Genomic DNA, 22306 nt, shown 5'->3' with positions numbered 1-22306 from the left:
ACCTAGTGTAGGTGGACCGTGAACCCGTAGGTTGTGATTGTGAAACATACCCTTTTTGTGCTTTATTTGGGTCGCCGTGAAAACGGCGTTTGTTTGTAGAGGCGCGCTCACTGCTGCGGGCCTTTTTACAATAATAAAATCCCCAGCCGCCTGAACTGAACAGGGAGCTGTGGGAAGTTTTTCGGGTTTTTTCGAGGGTGGTCCGGCAAGTGCGAGACACGATCCCTCTCTCTTTGCGTTTAGCTGAACGTGAAGGTATCAGCCGCAGGGCAGGGCTGAGAGACCTGCTTCGCCGGCCTGGGTGGGTGAGGCGAAGATGCTGGCTTGGGTTTGCTGGACGCTGAGCTGGAAGTGTCGCATGGCCTGGGACGCCTTCTGTGCCTCGGTGTATCGCTCAGAGAACCCCTTCAACGCCGGGCCGAAGAGGCCGGAGCTGGTTACAGGGGCGTCGAGGAACTTCGTCTTATCAGTGTCCTTAATCACGGTGAGATTAAGCCAGAGGTGGCGCTCTAGCACGACCAAGCTCGCCATATTCTTGCCGATCGCTTGTGCTGTGGCCTTGGTGGCGCGCAAGGCCAAATCCGTGGCGCTTCTGAGATCGCGGAAGGCCTCGGGGTCCAGGCCAGCCTCATCCATAGACTGGAGGAGTTTGGCCTGGTACACTTGAAGCACAGCCATCGTGTGTAGGGCTGATGCAGCCTGACCGGAGGCAGAATAGCAGCTGTGCTCGGACACAGATGAGCGGCCACGGCCTCTTCGAGGGGCGGCAACGACTCATGCTGGTGTCCCTCGAACAGGACCGGTGAAGGTGTCTGCTCTGGAGCCAGTGAGGCACGTGGGGACGAGGCCGGCGTGTGTTCACTGACATCCATGCTCTCAGGTTGCCTCTGGCTGCGGCGTTTCTTCTTCCTCGGCTGAAGTAGGGCCGGAAAGGGAAGCAAGGTAAAAGCGGCGTTGCCGTCTCTAGCCGAGTTCGCAGCACGGAGATGGGCATGCTCTCACAGGCCTCACATCCGCCGGCAGAGAGTGCATTCTCCGCGTGGTTAATTCCCAGGCATGAAATGCAGTTCGCGTGTCCATCGGCCTCGTGCAGCTTGCCACCGCACGTGGCGCAGGATGAACGAGGCATAATAAATCACAATAATATAGAAAGGATATTGCGTTGTCGCCGGATAGCCACCGGTGAGACGGCGTCAGGAGAAAACGGCTGAAAAAGGCGTAGTCCGCTGAATTGATGCTCGCTCAGGAATTGATGCTCGTTGTTCAAACGGCGAAGCTCAGTAAACACAGTCAGAGACGTTAAGTTGTCGCTGAAGGAGTAAGATCTGCTATAATGGCGAATTCGGGGGACTATTATAGACTAAGGCCACGACCCCCTTTGGGCGCTCTGACGTAGGGCTAGCTCATTGGTCGCACGTCAGAGGCGCCCGCGCCATTGGATGTGCAGTTGCTGCAGCACATCCTATCAGCGAGCCAGACGCTCAATGTACTAGCTGTGCAGCTGCAAATGCGTTTTACATATAAGCTTCAGTAAATCGAGGAAAAGGAGTTTCCTCACTCCGTATAGCTACGCAATACGAAGTGACCGTTCGAAAGGGAACACAATATTTTGAGTTTCTGTTGATTAAACCAATCTCCTTCATTGTATTGACTCAAATTTTTTAATTTCAATGAACTCAAAATTGTAAGGCAACCAGTTACTTCCTTTTTTAAGTTAAATTAACAATATTTTTTTTACAGTGTATGACTCCACTTAATAACAATAATAAAAAAATTGTTGATGCAACGCAGAATAAATAGAAAGTGATATACGGATATGTGACTCTGTAAGCACATACTGCAGAATAATTTCATGCTGTAGACAAAAATAACAGATACTGCAAACATACCCATAATGTACTTACAAAAAGAGGTAAACAGCTGTTGTGTGAAGAGTTCTTTCTCAAACCTCTGGAAGTCATCAGAAAACACTATCATTGTTCAGATTCTCTCGAGACACCTGTCACATTAGATGATGAGAACTCTTAAAACATTTAATTCATAATTTAGCATCAATTCAAGCTTTTCCAATCTGATTTTCTTTATGTCCACTCTGTTAACAACCTGGAAGATTTCTCTTAATGGCTGAACACATAAACACAAACAATGCACATTAAAGCAGGGTTTCTTTTCATTTACATCCTGCAGAATTGGAAAGTTAAGGCTACCGTATGTGTTTTTCAAGTTATCTCAGCAGGCAGACTTCGCATTATTTAAGACTAAACTACCATAAGACATTGGCTCTGTTACGAACCCTAGTGAGCAGCATCTGTGTCTGCTGTCTACATAGGCAACTACTTTCTAAGGCTTCTAAGGCTCCTTGTAAGTGCCCTTTTTTGTTTGAAACACCCTTCATTTTATTATGCATATTTTTTTTATTCTATACCTTTTTTTACCCAATTAAATATATAAATAATTTATTTGATTAGATTAGATTAGATTAGATTCAACTTTATTGTCATTACACAAGTACAGGTACAAGGCAACGAAATGCAGTTTAGGTCTAACCAGAAGTGCAATAGCAGCAAGTGCAGGATATACAGTGGTTCATAAGTGCAGAACATGGATATGTACTGAATAAATATAGAGTTGAATACTATTATAAACAAAAATTTACAGATAGATTGTCCTATGAATATAATATACAGATAACTATTACTGTGAACAGAATTTACAGCTAGATATGTACTGAATATAATAATATACAGATGGCTATTACTATAAACAGAATGTTTACAGATAGATATGTACTGAATATAATCAGGGCTCGAAATTAACTTTTTTACTTGGTAGCACTGGTGCTCCCAACTTCAAAAAGTTAGGAGCACCAGCAAAAATTTAGGAGCACCCACCAAAAATTAAGGCATTAAATTAAGAGCACCACAACTACAAATTATATATTAACAAATTTTATTTCATCCTGTGGCCAAGATTTGAAATTTGGTCTTCTGGCTCTATATCATCTCACCCCGATGATATTGGCACATGATTTGTCATTTGACATAAATTTAGTGAAGGCAAGCTCTTCTTTGGCGATGGTGTATGCGGTGTTATATTCATAGACAGTATGGTTATATTTGACGTATCCTGCCGATTAAAAGCCTTAATAATTTAACCTGATTTGTTTGCCACACACCTGTCCCTGCATTTTTTGCTTGGCACTTGGCACTCTATTGCTATTAATATGCTGTATTAATCTTTGTTAATCTTAGTTAATAAAAATACAGCTGTTCATTGTTCATTAATGTTACTTCACAGTGCATTAACTATGTAAAAAAAAAAAAAAAAAAAAAAAAATTCAATAATGTATAGGCTATTTAGCCCAAATGTTGAAATTAACATTAACAATGGTTAACAAATTACCAAAGTGCAGTTTTTTTTAATAGTACAACTGTGTTAACTAGAATTTAATAAGTGGAACATTATTGTAAAGTGGTACCGATTTGTTATACACCGATTCAAACGTCTCGTGAGTGTGTTGGACAGATCAGTTGTTTTAACCATTCATTAAAGTGAATCGGTTCAAATGAGTCATTAGTTCGCGAATCGGAGTGTCATTAGTGGAAGTGTAGGATACGGCAAGCGTTGTGTGATTATCCCGGTAGTTTATTTTTTAGCACAATTCACACTCCACGGTAATTTAGGAGAAAAAAAAATCTCCGAATGCTCCACGTGAAACTTCGGTCTTCCGCCCTTCTTCTATCGTGTCAAATGATTTTGATTAATATGCGCGAGGGAGAGAGAGCAAGACAGCGCTCGTGTTGTTTGAAGACGTGAGAGTGCGCGCGCGCGGCCGGGGCTTTCTCTCGTCAAGCGCAGCAGTCACTCACGCACCGATCAAAGGCTTTGGCGGCCGCCCCAAAAAAATCAATGCAGGAAAAACCCCGGGATTGGTTATATAACGTTGGATAGAATGACGGTCCGGCCATCGCGTATCAGCGCGCATAAGGTACACACTGTGAAGTAATTTGCAAACGTTTTTTAGAGAAATGAAAACAGGTCGCACCACAACCATTATTTGCACTCGCACAAATGCTCCCAAATATATTTTTAGGTCGCACAGATTAAATTTCAGGAGCATATGCGACCAAAATGGTCGCAATTTCGAGCCTTGATAATATACAGATGGCTGTTACTATAAACATAATTTTACAGATAGATATGTACTATGAATATATATACAGATGGCTGTTACTATAAACAGAATGTGAGCATAATATACAGATGGATATTACTATAAACAGAATTTTACAAATAGATATATGTATAAGTTAGGCTAATGAGCAGTATAACAATGGATTTAAAGTAGTGCAAATAAAGTTTGGACAGAAGCTATCCGAGTGAGTGCAGTGGAAAGTAATTGCATATTACAGTTAAGGTACGATATTGCAATGTATATATAACAGTCGGTACTGTAAATAAACAGTAAACAGTCGGCAGTGCAAATGAGCATATTCCAGTCAAGGTAGTAGTGCAAGATGCATATGTAAACAGTTGTTACTGTAATAACAGTCAGCAGTGCAAATGAACATTATAGTATTGCAAATAACAAAATGGAGGCAGGTGTGAGGAGGGAGAGGAGAGTCAATCAGTATATAAGGGGAGTGGGATCAATGAGGGTTGGAGTTTAATAAAGAGACAGCTCTGGGGAAAAAACTGTTCTTTAGTCTGCTGGTCCTGGTCCGGAGGCACCTGAAACGCCTGCCGGAGGGCAGGAGAGAAAACAGTCTGTGGGCTGGGTGAGAGGAGTCCTTAAGGATGCTGCGAGCTCGATGCAGACAGCGTTTCCTCTGGATGTGCTCGATGGCAGGTAGTGGAGTCCCAGTGATGCGCTGGGCGGTTTTCACCACCCGCTGCAGTGCCTTGCGCTCTGCAACAGAACAGCTCCCATACCACACTGTAGCACAGTTGGTCAGGATGCTTTCTATTGCACAGCGATAGAAGTTCACCAGGATAGTGGAGGAAAGCTGATTCTTCCTCAGTGTCCTCAGGAAGAAGAGGCGCTGGTGAGCCTTCTTGACCAGGCTGGAGGTGTTGGTTGTCCAGGTCATGTCCGCCGAGATGTGGGTCCCCAGGAACTTGAAACTGGAGACACGCTCAACAGCCATTCCATTGATGTGGATGGTGTCGTGTGTGCCTCTTGACACTTTCCTGAAGTCCACGATGAGCTCCTTCGTTTTGGTGGTGTTGAGGAGCTGGTTATTTTCGGTGCACCATGTGGCCAGGTGCTTGATCTCCTCCCTATAGGCAGTCTCATCGTTGTTGCTGATGAGACCAATCACCGTAGTATCGTCCGCAAACTTGACGATGGAATTAGATCCGTACACAGGCTTGCAGTCGGAGGTGAAGAGGGAGTAGAGGAACGGGCTTAGCACACAGCCCTGTGGTACACCAGTGTTGAGTGTGATGGATGTGGAGCAGTTGGAGCCTGATCGAACATTCTGGGGTCTGTTGGTCAAGAAGTCCAAAATCCAGTTGCACATGGAGGTGTTGAAGCCCAGGTCTCCAAGTTTGGCTATTAACTTAGTTGGGATGACAGTGTTGAATGCTGAGCTGAAGTCAACAAACAGCATGCGTGCATAAGTGTTCTTATTGTCCAGATGTGTGAGCACAGAGTGCAGTGCCATGGAGACTGCATCCTCTGTGCTCCTATTGCTACGGTAGGCAAACTGGTGTGAGTCCAATGTGGATGGTAGAGAGTCTTTTAGGTGTGCCAGGACCAGCCGCTCAAAGCACTTCATTACGATGGGTGTGAGTGCTACAGGGCGGTAGTCATTAAGGCACTTCGGGCTGGAGTGTTTTGGCACTGGCACAATGGAAGTGCATTTAAAGCATGTTGGTACAGTTGCTTGGGCAAGAGACAGGTTGAAAATGTCTGTAAAAACCCCAGCGAGCTGCTCCGCACATGCCCTGAGTACGCGTCCAGGGATGTTGTCTGGTCCAGCAGCCTTGTGCGCGCTGATCCTGCTCAGTGCATTGCAGACATCTGTGGAGGAGAGTGTGATCGGTGGGTGATCAGCTGAGGATTTGAGCTTGGTGGCAGTTTCTCTGTTGTCTCTTTCAAAGCGAGCATAAAAGTCATTTAGCTCGTTCAGGAAGTTGACATCAGTGGCTGCGGGGGTGGAGTGAGAGGGTTTGTAGTCACTGATGGCCTGAATGCCCTGCCACATGCGCCGAGGGTCAGCGTTGGAAAAGTGTCCCTCTATCTTAAGCTTGTAGCAGTGCTTGGCCTCTTTGATGCCCCTTTTCAGATTTGCTCTGGATGTGCTATAGGCTTGTGCATCTCCTGATCTGAAGGCAGTATTGCGTGTCTTCAATAGGAGTCGCACTTCCCTGTTCATCCATGGCTTCTGATTTGGGTATGTGGTGATCTGCTTCTGGGTTGTAACACTGTCAATGGTGGTATTAATATAATCCAGTACAGAGGAGGTGTAGCAGTCAATGTCCGTGTGAGAGCCACTGGTGGCTTGAGAAGCAAACATACTCCAGTCTGTGTGTAGAAACCTTTCCTGGAGTGAGAAATCTGCCCCCGCAGGCCACACCTTGATGGTCTTCACTGATGGCTTCACGCGATTGATCAGAGGTGCATATTTGGGGGTGAGGAACAAAGAAAGGTGATCTGACTGTCCCAAGTGGGGGAGGGGTGTCGCGACGTAAGCTTCAGCCATGTTTGTGTAAACATGGTCTAAGGTTTTGTTTCCTCTGGTGTGACAGCAAACATGCTGGTGAAATTTCGGTAGCACTGACTTTAAGTTTGAATGATTAAAATCACCCGCAACAATAAACGCAGCTTCCGGGTGAACGGTCTGTTGTTTACTGATGGCTGCGTGAAGTTCTTTCATAGCAAACTTGGCATCAGCATCCGGGGGAATATAGGCTGCAGTTATAATAGTGGAAGTGAACTCCCGCGGTAGATAAAACGGTCTACATTTAACCATGAGAAACTCAAGGTTAGCTGAACAATGTCTCCCAACAATAGCAGAGTTTGTGCACCAAGCTTTGTTAATGTAAATGCACAATCCACCACCTCTGGTCTTACCGGAGCCATGTAATGTTCTATCCGCCCGGAATGTATGGCGTCCCGCTAGCTCAATAGCGTTGTCCGGTATTCCGCTGTTTAACCATGTTTCCGTGAAAATTAGAACATTACAGTTCAAAAGTCTCTTGCTGTATGTGATGTTGAGTCGAATCTCCTCCATTTTGTTCAACAGCGACCGTACATTGGCAAGGAAAATGCTGGGTAAAGAGAGCCGGTGTGGTGTTAGCTTTAGCTTAGCTCTTAGTCCTCCGCGCTTCCCCCGCCTTTGTTTACGATCTCGCCGGCGCCTGCGAGCACTTCCGCCCGGCCGGGCAGAGTGCATAGCCTCGGGTGATCTGGCGATCTCAGGAAGGAGTCGAAGGTTGTCCATAAAACTGTCGGAAATTCGCAAACCAATATCCAAAAGCTCACCTTGGGTGTACGATGTTAAGGCACAACTGTTCTGGACGAACAGACCCGAAATGAGCAAGAAAAATACTGCTAAATTACAGAATCTGGAGAGACCGCGAGCCTCGCGATGTACTCGCGCCGCCATCTTGGACACATATTGATGCATGTATACAATATACTGCGGAGCCCCTAAAGGGACCTTTATGTTTATTTTTGCAAAGGTCCCTTTAGTTTAGGGGCTCCGTAATATACTGGCATTCAAAAGTTTGGGCTCAGTAATTTAATAATTTTTGGATGGAAAATAATAGTTTTATTTCGCAAAAATGCATTAAATGTATCAAATTGACAGTTAAGACTTTTAAATTGTTACAATAAAAATTCTGTCTAAAATCTTACTTTTTTTATATTAGAATGATTTCGGTAGGATCATGTGACACTGAAGACTGAAGTAATGATGCTAAAAAATTCAGCATTGCATCACAGGAATAAATTGCAGTTTAAAAGTTATTTAAAATTGTCATAATATTACTGTTTTTACTGTATTATTTATCCAATTAATAACGAAATTCGGCAGCATAAGACAATTTTTTCAACAAGAAAAATGATCGACCACAAACTTTTGTACGTTATGTGCAAATATTACATAAAATGTATTTCTAATTCGAATCCATTCATCTTGAATGAATTTTTTTTACTGATTTCAATGCAATGCATGAATGCATTTTGGGATTACTGTACCTGAATATCCATTTTTCATACTCTAAATCAAACAATGCCTAAGTTTACTCATAGCATTTAGTGCTTAGTGTTTAGTTACCAGGGTTTTCTAGTTGCCTGAAAGCTTTCAGCTAACCATCTCTAATCTAACTAATCTCTCCCTCTTTTTAGCTGACTATAAGCTACACCGATGTCCTCGCACCCAGCAAAGAGAGACGTTCCCGATTACAGGAGCAATACCACTTCTTGTGTCAGTGCGCTCGCTGTACCACTGAGGACAAGGTGAGCCGTGTGAACATCCCCTCAGATCTGTCTTCCCTTCCCTGATCTTTCTTATCCACCTTTTATCCTCACTTTTCTCTTTCACTTTCACCCCATCACTCCTGGAAAAGGCTTCTCCCCGCCTCATTGTGTCCTGGCGGGATCACTATCTATCATCCCTGTTCTCCTCCATGTTCTCTTTTCCTCGCTCTTTTGCTCCGTGTCTGTCCCACTCCGCACTCGAAAGCATCTGACGATGTGTCAAGTCTGTCAGACCCGGTCCTAGACCATCACCGGTCTCTCCGCACTGCCCCGGGGAACCTGTCCTCAGCAGGCCCTGTCATCCGTGATCATCACTGCAATGACAAGAGCATGTCAAGAATAAAGCTTTGGATGGCATGCATGAGAGCGAACGAATGAATGCTAAAGATGGAGCGAGGAGAGATGGGATTTTAAAGGTGAAATGTGTAATTTTTTGGATGTTAAAGTACTTTTTTTTTTTACTTAACGCCTATAAGTAAGCCATTTTATATGTTGATTCCCAGAAAATTGTAAGCACTGTATTTTTCCACTTCCATTCGGTGGAAAAATACAGTTATATTTCTTTACCAATTTGTTTCTAAAATATCCTGTGTTCACATACTATCCATCCAAAATAATATGCAAGATCAGAGTCAACGCATCCCAAAGAAGGTGCTGGGGGTTTGCGGGTAATTTTGAGGAAAAAAGAGCTGTCAAAGTTGATTTAAATATGCATTTTTAAACCGTAAGCAAATTTATTGTTGTTGTTATTCTTTTTGAAATTCTTTTTTTTCCCCTAAAGATTAATTGATTATTTTATTCAGTCTGTCATTATTTGTTCTAAACATGCAGTGATTTCCTTTTCTTCTGCTATTGAAGCTTATGCCACAGAATAAAAAAAGGTCATTGTGACTTCTTTTTTTCTTTTTTTTATCACAATTGCGAGTTTATATCACAATTCTGATAAAAAAAAAAGTCTTTACAATGGCACACACTGTATAAAGGTCCTAAAGGTCACAATTTCTCACAAATCTTAAAGCTGTTTTATAGAGTTTTTGTCTGCTGAAAGTTTTTTTCTGAAAGACGTTTCGTCAGCTGAACAATCTGTATGTTCTTAACCCTTAAATGCATGAATGTTTCGCCAATCATTATTACATATTCGGGTCTTTAGCAACCCAGATCTATATCTAATACGGATGTATCTCTACCTATTGTGATAGTATAAAACTCTCCTGATATTAGACAATTACAGAAGAAAAATTTGTTACCTTTTGGAGCTTTTATACCATCGTCACTGTCCTCCGTCAGAGCTCATTTCCCAGTACATTGAGATCGCTGACAGCTTCTTCACCAGATCCACCATCAAGTGACAGCGACACTAATATTTGACTGCGTACAGTACTTGCTCTGAAAAAAAGTTGTTGTTTTTTATTCTGTGGCGGAAACAAACTTCCATATTCTGCAGAACACAAAAAAAGATATTTAGAAAAATGTTTATTGTCCATACAATGAAAGTTATTGGGGTCCAGTGTTTTTATGGACCCCATTGAGTATTATTGTATGGACAAAAAACTTTTTGAAAATGTCTTCTTTTGTATTTCACAGAAGAAAGTAAGTCATAACAGGTTTGGAATGACATGTGAGGTTGAGTCAATGATTTACATTTTTTGTTGAACTATCCCATCAAATGCATGTGCGAGTGACAAAAGAAATATGGCAAGCTGTTTCGACTTTTAATCATTCCTAGGATATGAATTTTTGATTCATCAACAAGTTAAAAAAGGATCATTCTTGATGTCAGGTTTGGAATTTTTACATGTAATAATGGCTATTTTTTATATCAGGAATTACTGTACATGATATCAAAAATTCATATCCTGCGAGTGATTAAGTCAAAATGGCTTGCAAAGGTATTATATTGCAAAACACTTTGGTAACACTTTATTTTACAGTGTCCTTGTTACATATGTTACATGTACTTACCATAGAAATAACAGTAAATGATGCATAATTACATGCAACTAACACTCAACCAAATCCTAATCCTACCCTAACCCTATAGTAAGTACATAGTTGCTTAATATTACTCAGTACTTAATTATACAATTACACTGTAACAATGACACCTTAAAATAAAATGTAACCCAAAATTCTACTAGTAAAAATACAATTTCAGATATCAAGAAAAATAGTTTATAGTTTATATCAAGAATGATATCAATGAGGACCTCATTGTTGATGTCAAGAATTTACGTTTTCACTAGTGAAAATGTAATTCATATCAAAAAAAGCTATTGTTACTAGTAAAAAAGTCCATTCATGATTGCAAGACCGATTATTTTAACTAGTGAAAATTGAATTGTTGATAACACTATCCTGGGAATGATTAAAAGTCAAAAGGGCTTGCCATAAAGAAACAGAACTGTTGTCATGTGTGCTCCAACATGTCACTAGCATACACAAGTTCCTTTCAGGCTTATGTTGTGATTATTTTGCACCTGCATGCCGGCATACCATGCTAAATAAGTGTGCTCTGAGCTCAAGAGAAAGAGGCTTTATCCTGCTGTTAACACCTACACAGCTGCTCAGACTGACCTCTGCTTGAGTCATCTGTCAGATACGTGCGGATAAGAATAAACGCTCTTGCTCAAGGCTGCTGAGATGGAGACTTGGGTTTCATCCCTGAATCCAACAGTTGAAGAAACAGTGGAAGCTTTTTAAGCTTGTTTTTCGTGAGTTTTGGATTTTAGGACGACTGATATGTGTGGTACAAACTCACATCTATTTGTCCATGCATCTGTTTCTTCTATCCATCCATCCATCCGTCTATCCATCAATCAATCAACCAACTGAATGCAAGTCATTTTGGATAAAAGATGAATATCATAGAGCACCAGAATATCATAGAGACAGAGTATTATGAAAATAATTGTATTTAAAAGTAAAATTATTTATTTTCTTCTACACCTGTACTGGGATCGGTAAGATTTGTAAAATGTTTTTAAAAGTCTCTTCTGCTCACAAAGGCTGCATTTATTTGTTCAAAAATATAGTGATATTGTGAAAAATATTCTAAATTAAAATAACAGTGTTTTTATTTGAATATTTTTAAATGTAATTTATCCTTGTGATGTGAAGCATCATTACTCCAGTCTTCAGTGTCACATGATCCTTCAGAAATCATTCTAATATGTTGATTTGTTTCTCTAAAAACATTTCTGATTATTATCAATGTTGAAAACTGTTATGCTGCTTAATATTTTTTGGAAACTTTCATGAAAAAAATCTTTATTAACATTATACATATTTTTACTACCATTCTTGATAAATTTAATGCATCCTTACTGTTATTATTATTATTATTTTAAATGTACTGTCCCCCAAAAAAAAAAAAAAAAGTGTATATAGTATTTATGTAATTTCTGACCTTAAAAACTCTTAAAAATTTTCTACAATACAGTAAAAATCTAGTTTTACATTTTTTTCTCCTTCTTTTTGTTGTTCAGCACATTTCTTATCATCACACTCCGTCACATACTGTCATTGTGGTCCAGGTAAACCCTACGGCTACGTTATGGGTACAAAATGTCCCCACAAAGTTGGCAATATCCGAAATCTGGTTTTTTTTTTGGTCCCCTTGTCGAAAACAGCTAGTAAATCAGACTAAATTATGTTTTTTGAAAATGTAAAAATGCAGAAAGTTTTTTGTTTGTTTTTGTGATGGTTTAGGATTAGGGATATATTATACAGTTTGTACAGTATAAAAAGTCCCCCAAAAACATGAAAACATGTGTGTGCGCGTGCGTGTGCACGTGTGTGTGTGTGCATGAGGTAATTATACAGGTGAGGTGTGTGAAGTGTTACACTGATGACACTCTGATGAGAGGGACTTGTTGATTCACCACCGGCTTTGCGGTAATCTGACAACCTGTGTGAGTTCAGTAGGACACACTGACACTCTAAAACAATAGAGCAGCTGTATGTGCAAGTACAGGAAGGGGTTGCTCAGGTTATCACCTTCCCAGAATCTCCAGAGACCGGAGATGTGATTCAGTCTGACAGTCACGTGGGGGGTCACAGATGTTACTCGGTTCATGAAGGACTGTCTGGTCACACGGTGCATGTCTCTGCTTTTTTTCAGTGTTTTAGTGTTCGGTGTTCTTTCACATTTGCGCCATATCTCCTTTACAAATTTGCTGTGTACCATTTCTTATAGTATGCAAGAGAAGAGTTAATGCATCCCAGAAAGAGATGCTGGGCATCTGCAGATAATTTGAAATAAAACAATTTACATATTAATTTAGCAAATTCATTTAAATAAACCCGCATAAATATACATATATATTATTATTATTATTTTTTTTTATTTTTTTTTATTTTTTTTTTGCTGTACTTAAACATGCATGCTTTTTTAGTGAATAAACCAACAACCTGTTGCATAACAAAAAAGGAGGAATTTTTGACAGGCATGTTTCTTACTACATTCCTATGATGTGCTTTTGTCGGCAAAGTGCTTTTATGTGTAGTAGGATTATATGAAATGGGATACATTTGCTAAAGCGTTAGACTTCCTGTCATGCTTTGTTCAGTGGGATATATTTTCGAACTCAGTGCACTCTAATCAGTACTGTAATGAATAACATGATTATTGAATTTACACAATAATAAACAAAGTCTGAACCACCGTCTACAATTTTGATTCTCACTCCCTGTAATTAGGCTGTTCACGTTAACAAGAAAATGGCTTTTTCATTGAAAAGGAGCAGCAAATAGAAAAGTTGTTGCATCATGCACGGACCCATTTGTGCAAGCAGCAATTAGATGTTTAATTTAAAGCTTCAAAGCCATTTTATAATTATACAGATCTGACCAGAATGTAAAATGGATTCTGACATAATGTGCAGGTAAAAAGACTGTTTTTGTCTTGTGGCAATACCTCAGGGTTTGGTGTGTTTACCGTGTTCAACGATAAGTGATTTCATGTGCGGCTTTCAGTTTTATTAGTGATTCTGCAGTAGAAACAGAGCATTATGGTCCGGTGGAGATTTCTGGAAGTTAGTAGCACTCATTGGTGGATGGCCTGTGGGTTTTTGGCCTCTCATGACATCCACATTTCGGTCAGCTTGCACTCTCTTCCCTGATAAATCATTTATAAAGCTTGCATAGTTTGCATGGACTGAGTGCACTTGAACAAAAACACATAACAGTGCACACTTTGTACAGCTCACCATGAATATCTGAATTCATTTTGTCACTAAAAAACTAAAATTGGTTTCTCAACCCTTGGCTGAATCTCCACACGGCTTCATGAAATAGGTTGATGTCCTCACATTCGAGTTTATGTGAAAACCCCCCAAAAAAGTTTTTGCCCAATTCATACATAAATTCATGATGGCCTCTCTCATCCGCAGAACTTGGCCTGATAAATGTCCATAGTTTATTCTTTTTGGTATGTTCTCATGCCTTGAAGCTTACAATAAAATATTTCTAAAAACCAATACAGGATCTTTTTTTGAAATTGTAGATACTGTATGTCGCATGCTATCTTGTACATGTTGCGTCTTAAGTTTGTCTTTTTGATGGTCTTCTCACTTCAGTTTTAGCAATTTTATGTTTGCTACTGTATCACTAGAAAAATTGAGATAGCCATTAAACATGAAAGTATTATGCAATCATTTAAGATTTCTCCTTATACAGAAAATCTTTGGCATAAAGGGTTCTTTAAAATTGATCCGAGAACCCTAGGGTTGTATATAGAACCCCATTGAATTTAAGAATATAAAAGGTAGTTACAGATTATTTTAGAAGCCTTAAGGAGGCCCTTGTTGAAAGAATGTTAATTTACTGTACACCATAGTCTGGTTTTGTAAGGGTGAAATGCATGTAAAAAAAAAGAGAGTAAATATCTGCACACTGAACACACCATGGAAACAAGTAATGCCATGTTTTTTGGGACAATACCATGTTGATGATACAAAAGTATTTTTTAAAGCATCTTATAGCACCAGATAGTAGACTTACAGTACTATGGTGTATAAATATATCAAAGGACCCCATGGTACTTATCAAATTACCATAGTATCTGATACCATCTATGTAATGCATCCTTGCTGAACAAAAGTATTCATTTCTTTTAAAACAGAAAAAAAACAGGAAAAAAATATACTGACCCCAAAGAGTGATCAAGAGTTATTTTCAAAAACAGTGAGAAATGGCATAGAAAGGAAAGATCAAAAGAGTTACAATTTATTGTGTGTGTGTGTGTGTGTGCTTGCGTGCATGGGCGTGCACGTGTGTGCGTGTGTTCGTGCTCCAGGTAAACCCTACGTTATGAGGACAAAATGTCCCCACAGGGATGGCGATATCCGAAATCCTTGTCCTTGTGGGGACATTTTTTGGTCCCCATAAGGAAAACAGTTTATAAAACAGACTAAATTATGTTTTTTGAAAATGTAAAAATGCAGAAAGTTTTCTGTGAAGGTTGTGTTTAGGGTAGGTGTAGGTTTAGGGGATAGAAGATACAGTTTGTACAGTATAAAAATCATTATGTCTATGAAAAAGCCCCATAAAACATGAAAACAACTGTGTGTGTGTGTGTGTGTGTGTGTGTGTGTGTGTGTGTGTGTGTGTGTGTGTGTGTGTGTGTGTGTGTGTGTGTGTGTGTGTGTGTGTGTGTGCGCTCAGGCAGTAACACTAGAGTATATTGTCAGCAGTGTGACTGTTCACCTCTGATACATCACACGGCTTTGATGTCTCAGAGGCACTTATATGTGTATCCCCAAGGGCTACACACACACACATACACACACACACACACACACACACACATCTCTCCGCAGGGATTTGAGTGTCTGACAGACCCCCCTATGGCTCCGACTTGTCATCACACTTATCCTGAAATAAAGTTGCCCTCTCAGAAACAAGCCCTTTCAGTTTTCACGCACCTCACGGCTCTCTAATCCTGACAGCTTCTCTCATTCTCCTTTTAATGTTTTTTGTTGTGTTGTGTGTACGAAGGTCTTTGATGTTTGATGATCTACACACATAAATTTGAACTATAATTCAGTAAAAGCTCAAGCGTCTTTGGTCAAATCTAACATTGATAGCTTCGGCTCTAATATAGGTTATTTTCTTTTCACAAATGTGAACCGGAATTGCAACATTTTCTTGCAGTTTAGAATTTTGGAAGGTGTAATGCGTAAATATAAATATCTATAAATATTCATAAATAAACTTTGACTTTTTATTGACTATTGATTCGTACTTGCAGTGTTATTTCATTTTTTTGTTGATTTAAATGGTGAGTTTCTTAAAATCACATATCTAAGTTTTATGTATAGGAAAAGATAGGACTGTAAATAATAAAAAATAATTTGATTATAACTTAAAAAAAACAAGTACATTTATTAATAAATAATATTTGAATTAAAATTTAAATGTATAAATTTACAATGCAATTTAATTGTAAATACATTCATTCTAAATAAGTAAATACGTTAGTAATTCACACCTAATAAGGGTGTAAATAAATATAGAATCTTTAGCAACTTTTGATTGAGATTGTCCATTGATTTATACTTACAGTATTTTGCCATTTTCTACATTTATATACTGCTTTTTTAAAGTACATAAAGACAGATATACACATATAAATAAATACAATTACAAATTATAAAAATCAATACATTTATAAATTAAATAATGTTTAAATAAAATTACTTGTATTAATAAGTAAATTAATACATAAACCTTTGATTTACCTTGTCCATTGATTCATACGTGCATTATTTCATTTTTTGCTTTTGCTCCTGTTCAATCAGGAACTGCTTAAAATGATTTTATGTGATATTGTTTTGTGAACAGGACTGTGACATGCTGTCTGGAGAGACGACGGCGTGGACATCCTTAAGAGACGCCATCCCTCACCTGGAGCAGCTTCAGTCTGAGCAGTGTATCCTTCACAGTTGAATCAAATGATATTACTGTCTAACACTCGGTGAGCGATACGCTGACTACATCTCATGGTTTAGCTGGGTGAAGGCAACTAGCCTGTAGCGGTTTTGCCCTGGAAACAACTGCTAGACTCTGCAAACGATCCCCGATACAGTAATCATATCAGTTTCCAAAAGATTGATGTGAAAGGTGTGAGGGTAAAGCTGTCAGTTCTGTCTAGCTCACTTGCGTTTACCCTTTGGACATGCGTCTGATATAAAAGAAAATGCAGGGTGTCTTCCTGCTGAAATAACAAGAGTAGATTGTATTTTGAAATCTGTGTGCCAGTGGCTTCCCAACTGGCTTAACCAGCAAGACTTTCTTGGTCTTAAAGGCATACTATGCAGTTTCTGTTTTTGTCAAACAGCGACCCCTAGAGTCGCTGTGGAGTACTTGTATTTAACGTTACTGTCGTAAATCCTCACGTGGTCAGTTTCTTGTTTTCTTTTCCTTGACTCTTCTGACCGCGGTTTCTTCGCTTTCTTCGTCGATTCTGCCATGATTCACGTCTGAAACGCGTGCTAGGCTGCTTCATTATGTTGTTGATGTATGTGACGTCGCGCCGTATTTGGCTGGGCGCCACCTCTCAAACCTGCATTGCTATCGGGATGATTCGCCCTACTACGAATTCGTTTACCATCGAAATGACTTCGAGGCTGTTATATTAAGGTACAAATCTTGCATAGTGTGCCTTTAACTACTATAGTTTTTGTAATACAGTCCTGCGTCTTTTTAATTGTGTCCTTAACTGTTTAATCAAAAGACTGGGAGGAGTTGTTGAAAGAGAGTCGAGCTCTTTTGCACAGATACGCAGACGTCATCCCGGACAGGAACATCTATGTGCTCAGGCTGCTGGATCTGGCCATGGACGCTTGCATTAGTCTGGATCACTACGAGACGGCACTGGAGTACGGCACTAGGGCTCTGGGACCTTACAAGTGAGTGTGTGCCTCTAAAAGTTCTCTGATCTATGTCTTCACTGACAGATTATCCTGTTAAATCTCCAAGGAATACACCTCCATCAAATCTATAAAAGTCCCATTAGAACTGTGACTCACACAGACTCGCTCGTGTCTGAAGATCCAAAACAGACAAGTGCAGATTTAGTTCATAGAAACACCAGGCAGTATTGAAGAAAAGATCCTTCTTGTACTATTTTCTACTTTCTATCGATCCTTTTCTGTACTATTCATTACCAAAGGAATAGTTCACTTCAAAATGAAAATTCTGTCATCATTTACTCACCGTCAAGTTGTTTCAAACTTGTATGAATATCTGTCTTCCGTTGAACACAAAAGAAGATATTTTGAAGAATGTCGGAAATCAAACAGTTGATGGACCCCATTTACTTCTATAGTAGGAAAAAAAAATACTATGGAAGTCAATGGGGTCCATCAGCTGTCTGGTTGCGTAACAATAGCGTAAGTATTGGATGCCTATAGGTCCTTGCACACTGAGTCCGAAATTTCTGTATGCGTTTTTCACATTCGTCATTCGGTGGCTCTGAATTTCCAAAACACCTCTTAAAATGCTTGCTACGGATGCGAAAAATGCAGAAAATCAAACCCGATCCAAAAAAAATTATGACGGACGTAAGTTTTGGAGGCAGTGTGTAAGGACCTTACCTGATCAAAATGATGTTTTTCACTTTTTGGATGATAAAACAACTGCAAAAAAGGCATTGTAGTGTTATTCTCTTTTTGACACAACAGTTTCAATGTTTCAACATAAACAATGGCATTTTGGGAGGGAAAATGTATCGTGAAAAAATGTACAGATTTATCGTCTCAGGACATTTACAATGCTTGTACACCCTGCAAGAATACACTATGTTGCCTACCCAAATACACAGGTTTTTTTTTTCTTCTTTTTTTTCTATAACCTTTATCAAAAAAAGCTTGTTCAGCTGTGTTTAAATGGAACAAATGGATCAATTTAGGAAAGGGCAGACCCCAGGTGACATGCACTGCAGGACAGTATTCATCACCAACTTGCACTGAATCAATGTGCATGACACCAGTCTTAGTTTTGTGCACAGTAGCCACTATAAGACTTCCCGTGAGACGTGTAGAACAGGAAGCTCTGAAACACCGATGGAAACTAGTCTTCTTCTAAAGCAAGGCGTTTGTGAGCGCATTCGTGTAAAGGAAAACAGAAGATCCTCTGTAGGAGGTTTGGGACTCTTCTATTGTGGTATTTCATTTGAGGTTTTTGGGGAAAAAGCTGTTCTCTTTCCCATAGTGCTGAGAATAATACATTCCTTCAGGCCAAACGCAAAGAGATTATTGACTTCAAGCTCCTGCAGATGTCAATTTGCAGCGGCAGTAGACCTCCAGTGATTTCCACTAAATCCATAAGTAAACAGTAAAGCAAAATTTGGATCAGAGCTTCAGAGGCATTGGACCTTAGAAAAAAAGTGAAATTACCCAACAGCTTTTCTCCTGTCAAAGGGAGGGAATATGGTTGTTATTTTTCTACTGCACTGGATCCCGTCTTCCCATGTCAGCTCACACAAAGCGTGAATAAGTTTTTATATTGCCTGTTGGATTCTTATTCTCCATCTTTATACTGCGTCTGATGAATGTTTATGGTGCCGAGGGAGGGCCGCCAATTGCAAGGAAAAGGAAAAGTGCTGCTAAAATGGCTTTTTAAATACGGAATTGACATTGAGATTGATGGTTGCCAGTGTCGCCGCAGTTTCTGCTGTTAGTACAACAAGATAAATGCACATTATAAAGAAAGATAAATGCCGTACACAGGAATATTTCAACCATTTGGTCATTTTCATTGCAAATCCTTCAAGTGCTGATAATTGCTGCTTTCACAATGATTTCTGCACTTGTCTTCGGCTAAGAGAATTTAATGTCTGCTACCCAAAGAGGTTTATATACTGAAATACTATACTAATAATAATGCATTAAAATGGTCAAAAGTGACAGTAAAGTTACAAAAGATTTCAGTTTCAACTAAATTCCGTTCTTTTGAACTTCCTATTCATCAAAGAATCCTGAAGAAAATATCTTGTTCTCCACAAATAAGCAGCACAACTGTTTTCAACATTGATAATAATTATAAATGTTTCTTATGAGCAGTAGATCATCATATTAGAATGATTTCTGAAGGATCATGTGACACTGAAGACTGGAGTAATGATGCTGAAAATTCAGCTTTGCATCACAGGAATAAATTACATTTTAAAATATTTTGGAATACTAAAAAGTTGTTTTAAATGATACAAATATTTCACAATATTACTGTTTTTACTGTATTTTTGATCGACTAAACGTAGCCGCTTTGAGCATAAGAGACTTCTTTTAAAAACATTAAAATATCTTTCCGACCCTAAACTTTTGAAAAAGTAGTATATGTTGCTTAATAAATGTAGATTTTGTCGGATTGCTGCAACTTTTCATTTGCCATCAATGAAGAAAAAGCTTTTTGCTCTCAGAATGATTTTTAGCCCAACACATCACAGATACACTCACCTAAAGGATTATTAGGAATACCATACTAATACTGTGTTTGACACCCTTTCGCCTTCAGAACTGCCTTAATTATACGTGGCATTGATTCAACAAGGTGCTGAAATCTTTAGAAATGTTGGCCCATATTGATAGGATAGCATCTTGCAGTTGATGGAGATTTGTGGGATGCACATCCAGGGCACGAAGCTCCCGTTCCACCACATCCCAAAGATGCTCTATTGGGTTGAGATCTGGTGACTGTGGGGGCCATTTTATGATTGGAGCTTTGTGACATGGTGCATTATCCTGCTGGAAGTAGCCATCAGAGGATGGGTACATGGTGGTCATAAAGGGATGGACATGGTCAGAAACAATGCTCAGGTAGGCCGTGGCATTTAAACGATGCCCAATTGGCACTAAGGGGCCTAAAGTGTGCCAAGAAAACATCCCCCACACCATTACACCACCACCACCAGCCTGCACATTGGTAACAAGGCATGATGGATCCATGTTCTCATTCTGTTTACGCCAAATTCTGACTCTACCATCTGAATGTCTCAACAGAAATCGAGACTCATCAGACCAGGCAACATTTTTCCAGTCTTCAACTGTCCAATTTTGGTGAGCTCGTGCAAATTGTAGCCTCTTTTTCCTATTTGTAGTGGAGATGAGTGGTATCCGGTGGGGTCTTCTGCTGTTGTAGCCCATCCGCCTCAAGGTTGTGCGTGTTGTGGCTTCTCAAAAAATGCTTTGCTTCATACCTCGGTTGTAACGAGTGGTTATTTCAGTCAAAGTTGCTCTTCTATCAGCTTGAATCAGTCTGCCCATTCTCCTCTGACCTCTAGCATCAACAAGGCATTTTCGCCCACAGGACTGCCGCATACTGGATGTTTTTCCCTTTTCACACCATTCTTTGTAAACCCTAGAAATGGTTGTGCGTGAAAATCCCAGTAACTGAGCAGATTGTGAAATACTCAGACCGACCCGTCTGGCACCAACAACCATGCCACGCTCAAAATTGCTTAAATCACCTTTCTTTCCCATTCTGACATTCAGTTTGGAGTTCAGGAGACTGTCTTGACCAGGACCACACCCCTAAATGCATTGAAGCAACTGCCATGTGATTGGTTGATTAGATAATTGCATTAATGAGAAATTGAACAGGTGTTCCTAATAATCCTTTAGGTGAGTGTATATTGGAATACTAAAAAGTTATTTTAAATGATACAAATATTTCACAATATTACTGTTTTTACTGTATTTTTGATCGACTAAACGTAGCCGCTTTGAGCATAAGAGACTTCTTTTAAAAACATTCAAATATCTTTCCGACCCCAAACTTTTGAAAAAGTAGTATATGTTGCTTAATAAATGTAGATTTTGTCGGATTGCTGCAACTTTTCATTTGCCATCAATGAAGAAAAAGCTTTTTGCTCTCAGAATGTTTTTTAGCCCAACACATCACAGATATACTGTAATGTCCATAGCCTAGAGCAAAATTTTCCCCTTTAATTCATTATCATTGCACATGCCCTAATTATTTCCTTGAAAGTGGGGTTTAAAAGTCATCAGAAGTCATAATCCGTCAAACATTTGGGCAGAAAATCAGTAAAACTCACAACAAGGTTGTGAAAACGGTTTTGTTTAAGTGACAGCTCCAGTCATCACGTAACACCGGGCTTCATGACATTCCATTACAGCTTGATTCAGTATTCGTCACGCACTTTTGTTCTGCCTTTCAAAAATTGTGAGGTTCATTATTGGCCTTGTCTGGGATCCCAAATTATTTCTGGAATTGGCTGGTCCTGTGCTAGCTGTGTGAATGCTTTCTGAACAGGCAATTATTAGCAGCGGTCCTTCCCCCCCCCTTCTCTTGTCATTGAGGCTTCAAGAGGTCTTGAAAGAGATACTGGCGGAGCGACCACCTGACAAAGCAATAATAGATCCTTCACATCACGAGAGAGCTTGAACGGCCTTCCAATCACTTCTCCACTCAGGAAGAAAATGTAATTTGGTTACCTTAAGAAACTTTTCAAAAAAATTGTTTATCTGTGCTATGATTTATTTTCAAAGAAACTGGTTCCTGTTCTACTTGTTGCATATTAACTAAAGTCGCTGCCGGCTATTGCAAGATAAGTAGACATTTATTTATGCACCGATTCTATTCAGTCAGGCAGTTTAGTGAGAGCCACTGAATTGTTTTAATTGCTCAAGTGCTTAATATATGCCAAGTGATTCATTAGTGCGTGCTGTTTTTAGCCAGTCTTTTCACAATAATTAATTTGATTATAAAATTAGCTCTGCAGCTTCTCATTGCTTATGTATGATGATGGTTTGCATTTCACTTTGAACTTTTATTCAGTCTTTTAAACCTAGACTCAGG

General features: G+C 39.6%; 1 protein-coding gene across 1 annotated transcript in view; it reads left to right on the top strand.

The window, feature by feature from the left end:
* smyd3 (SET and MYND domain containing 3) overlaps positions 1-22306 on the top strand; it is a 205383-nt gene that overhangs the window by 166574 nt on the left and 16503 nt on the right. The window contains exons 8-10 of the mRNA XM_084393098.1: positions 8357-8467; positions 16331-16418; positions 17223-17397. Coding sequence (XP_084249224.1) covers positions 8357-8467; positions 16331-16418; positions 17223-17397 — 374 coding nt within the window. The remainder of the gene's footprint in view (positions 1-8356; positions 8468-16330; positions 16419-17222; positions 17398-22306) is intronic.

Source organism: Rutilus rutilus, assembly GCF_951802725.1.
Source record: "Rutilus rutilus genome assembly, chromosome: 21".
NCBI classification, from domain to species: domain Eukaryota; kingdom Metazoa; phylum Chordata; class Actinopteri; order Cypriniformes; family Leuciscidae; genus Rutilus; species Rutilus rutilus.
Note: the sequence above shows the minus strand (reverse complement) of the source record. Positions and strands in the feature narration are given on the sequence as shown.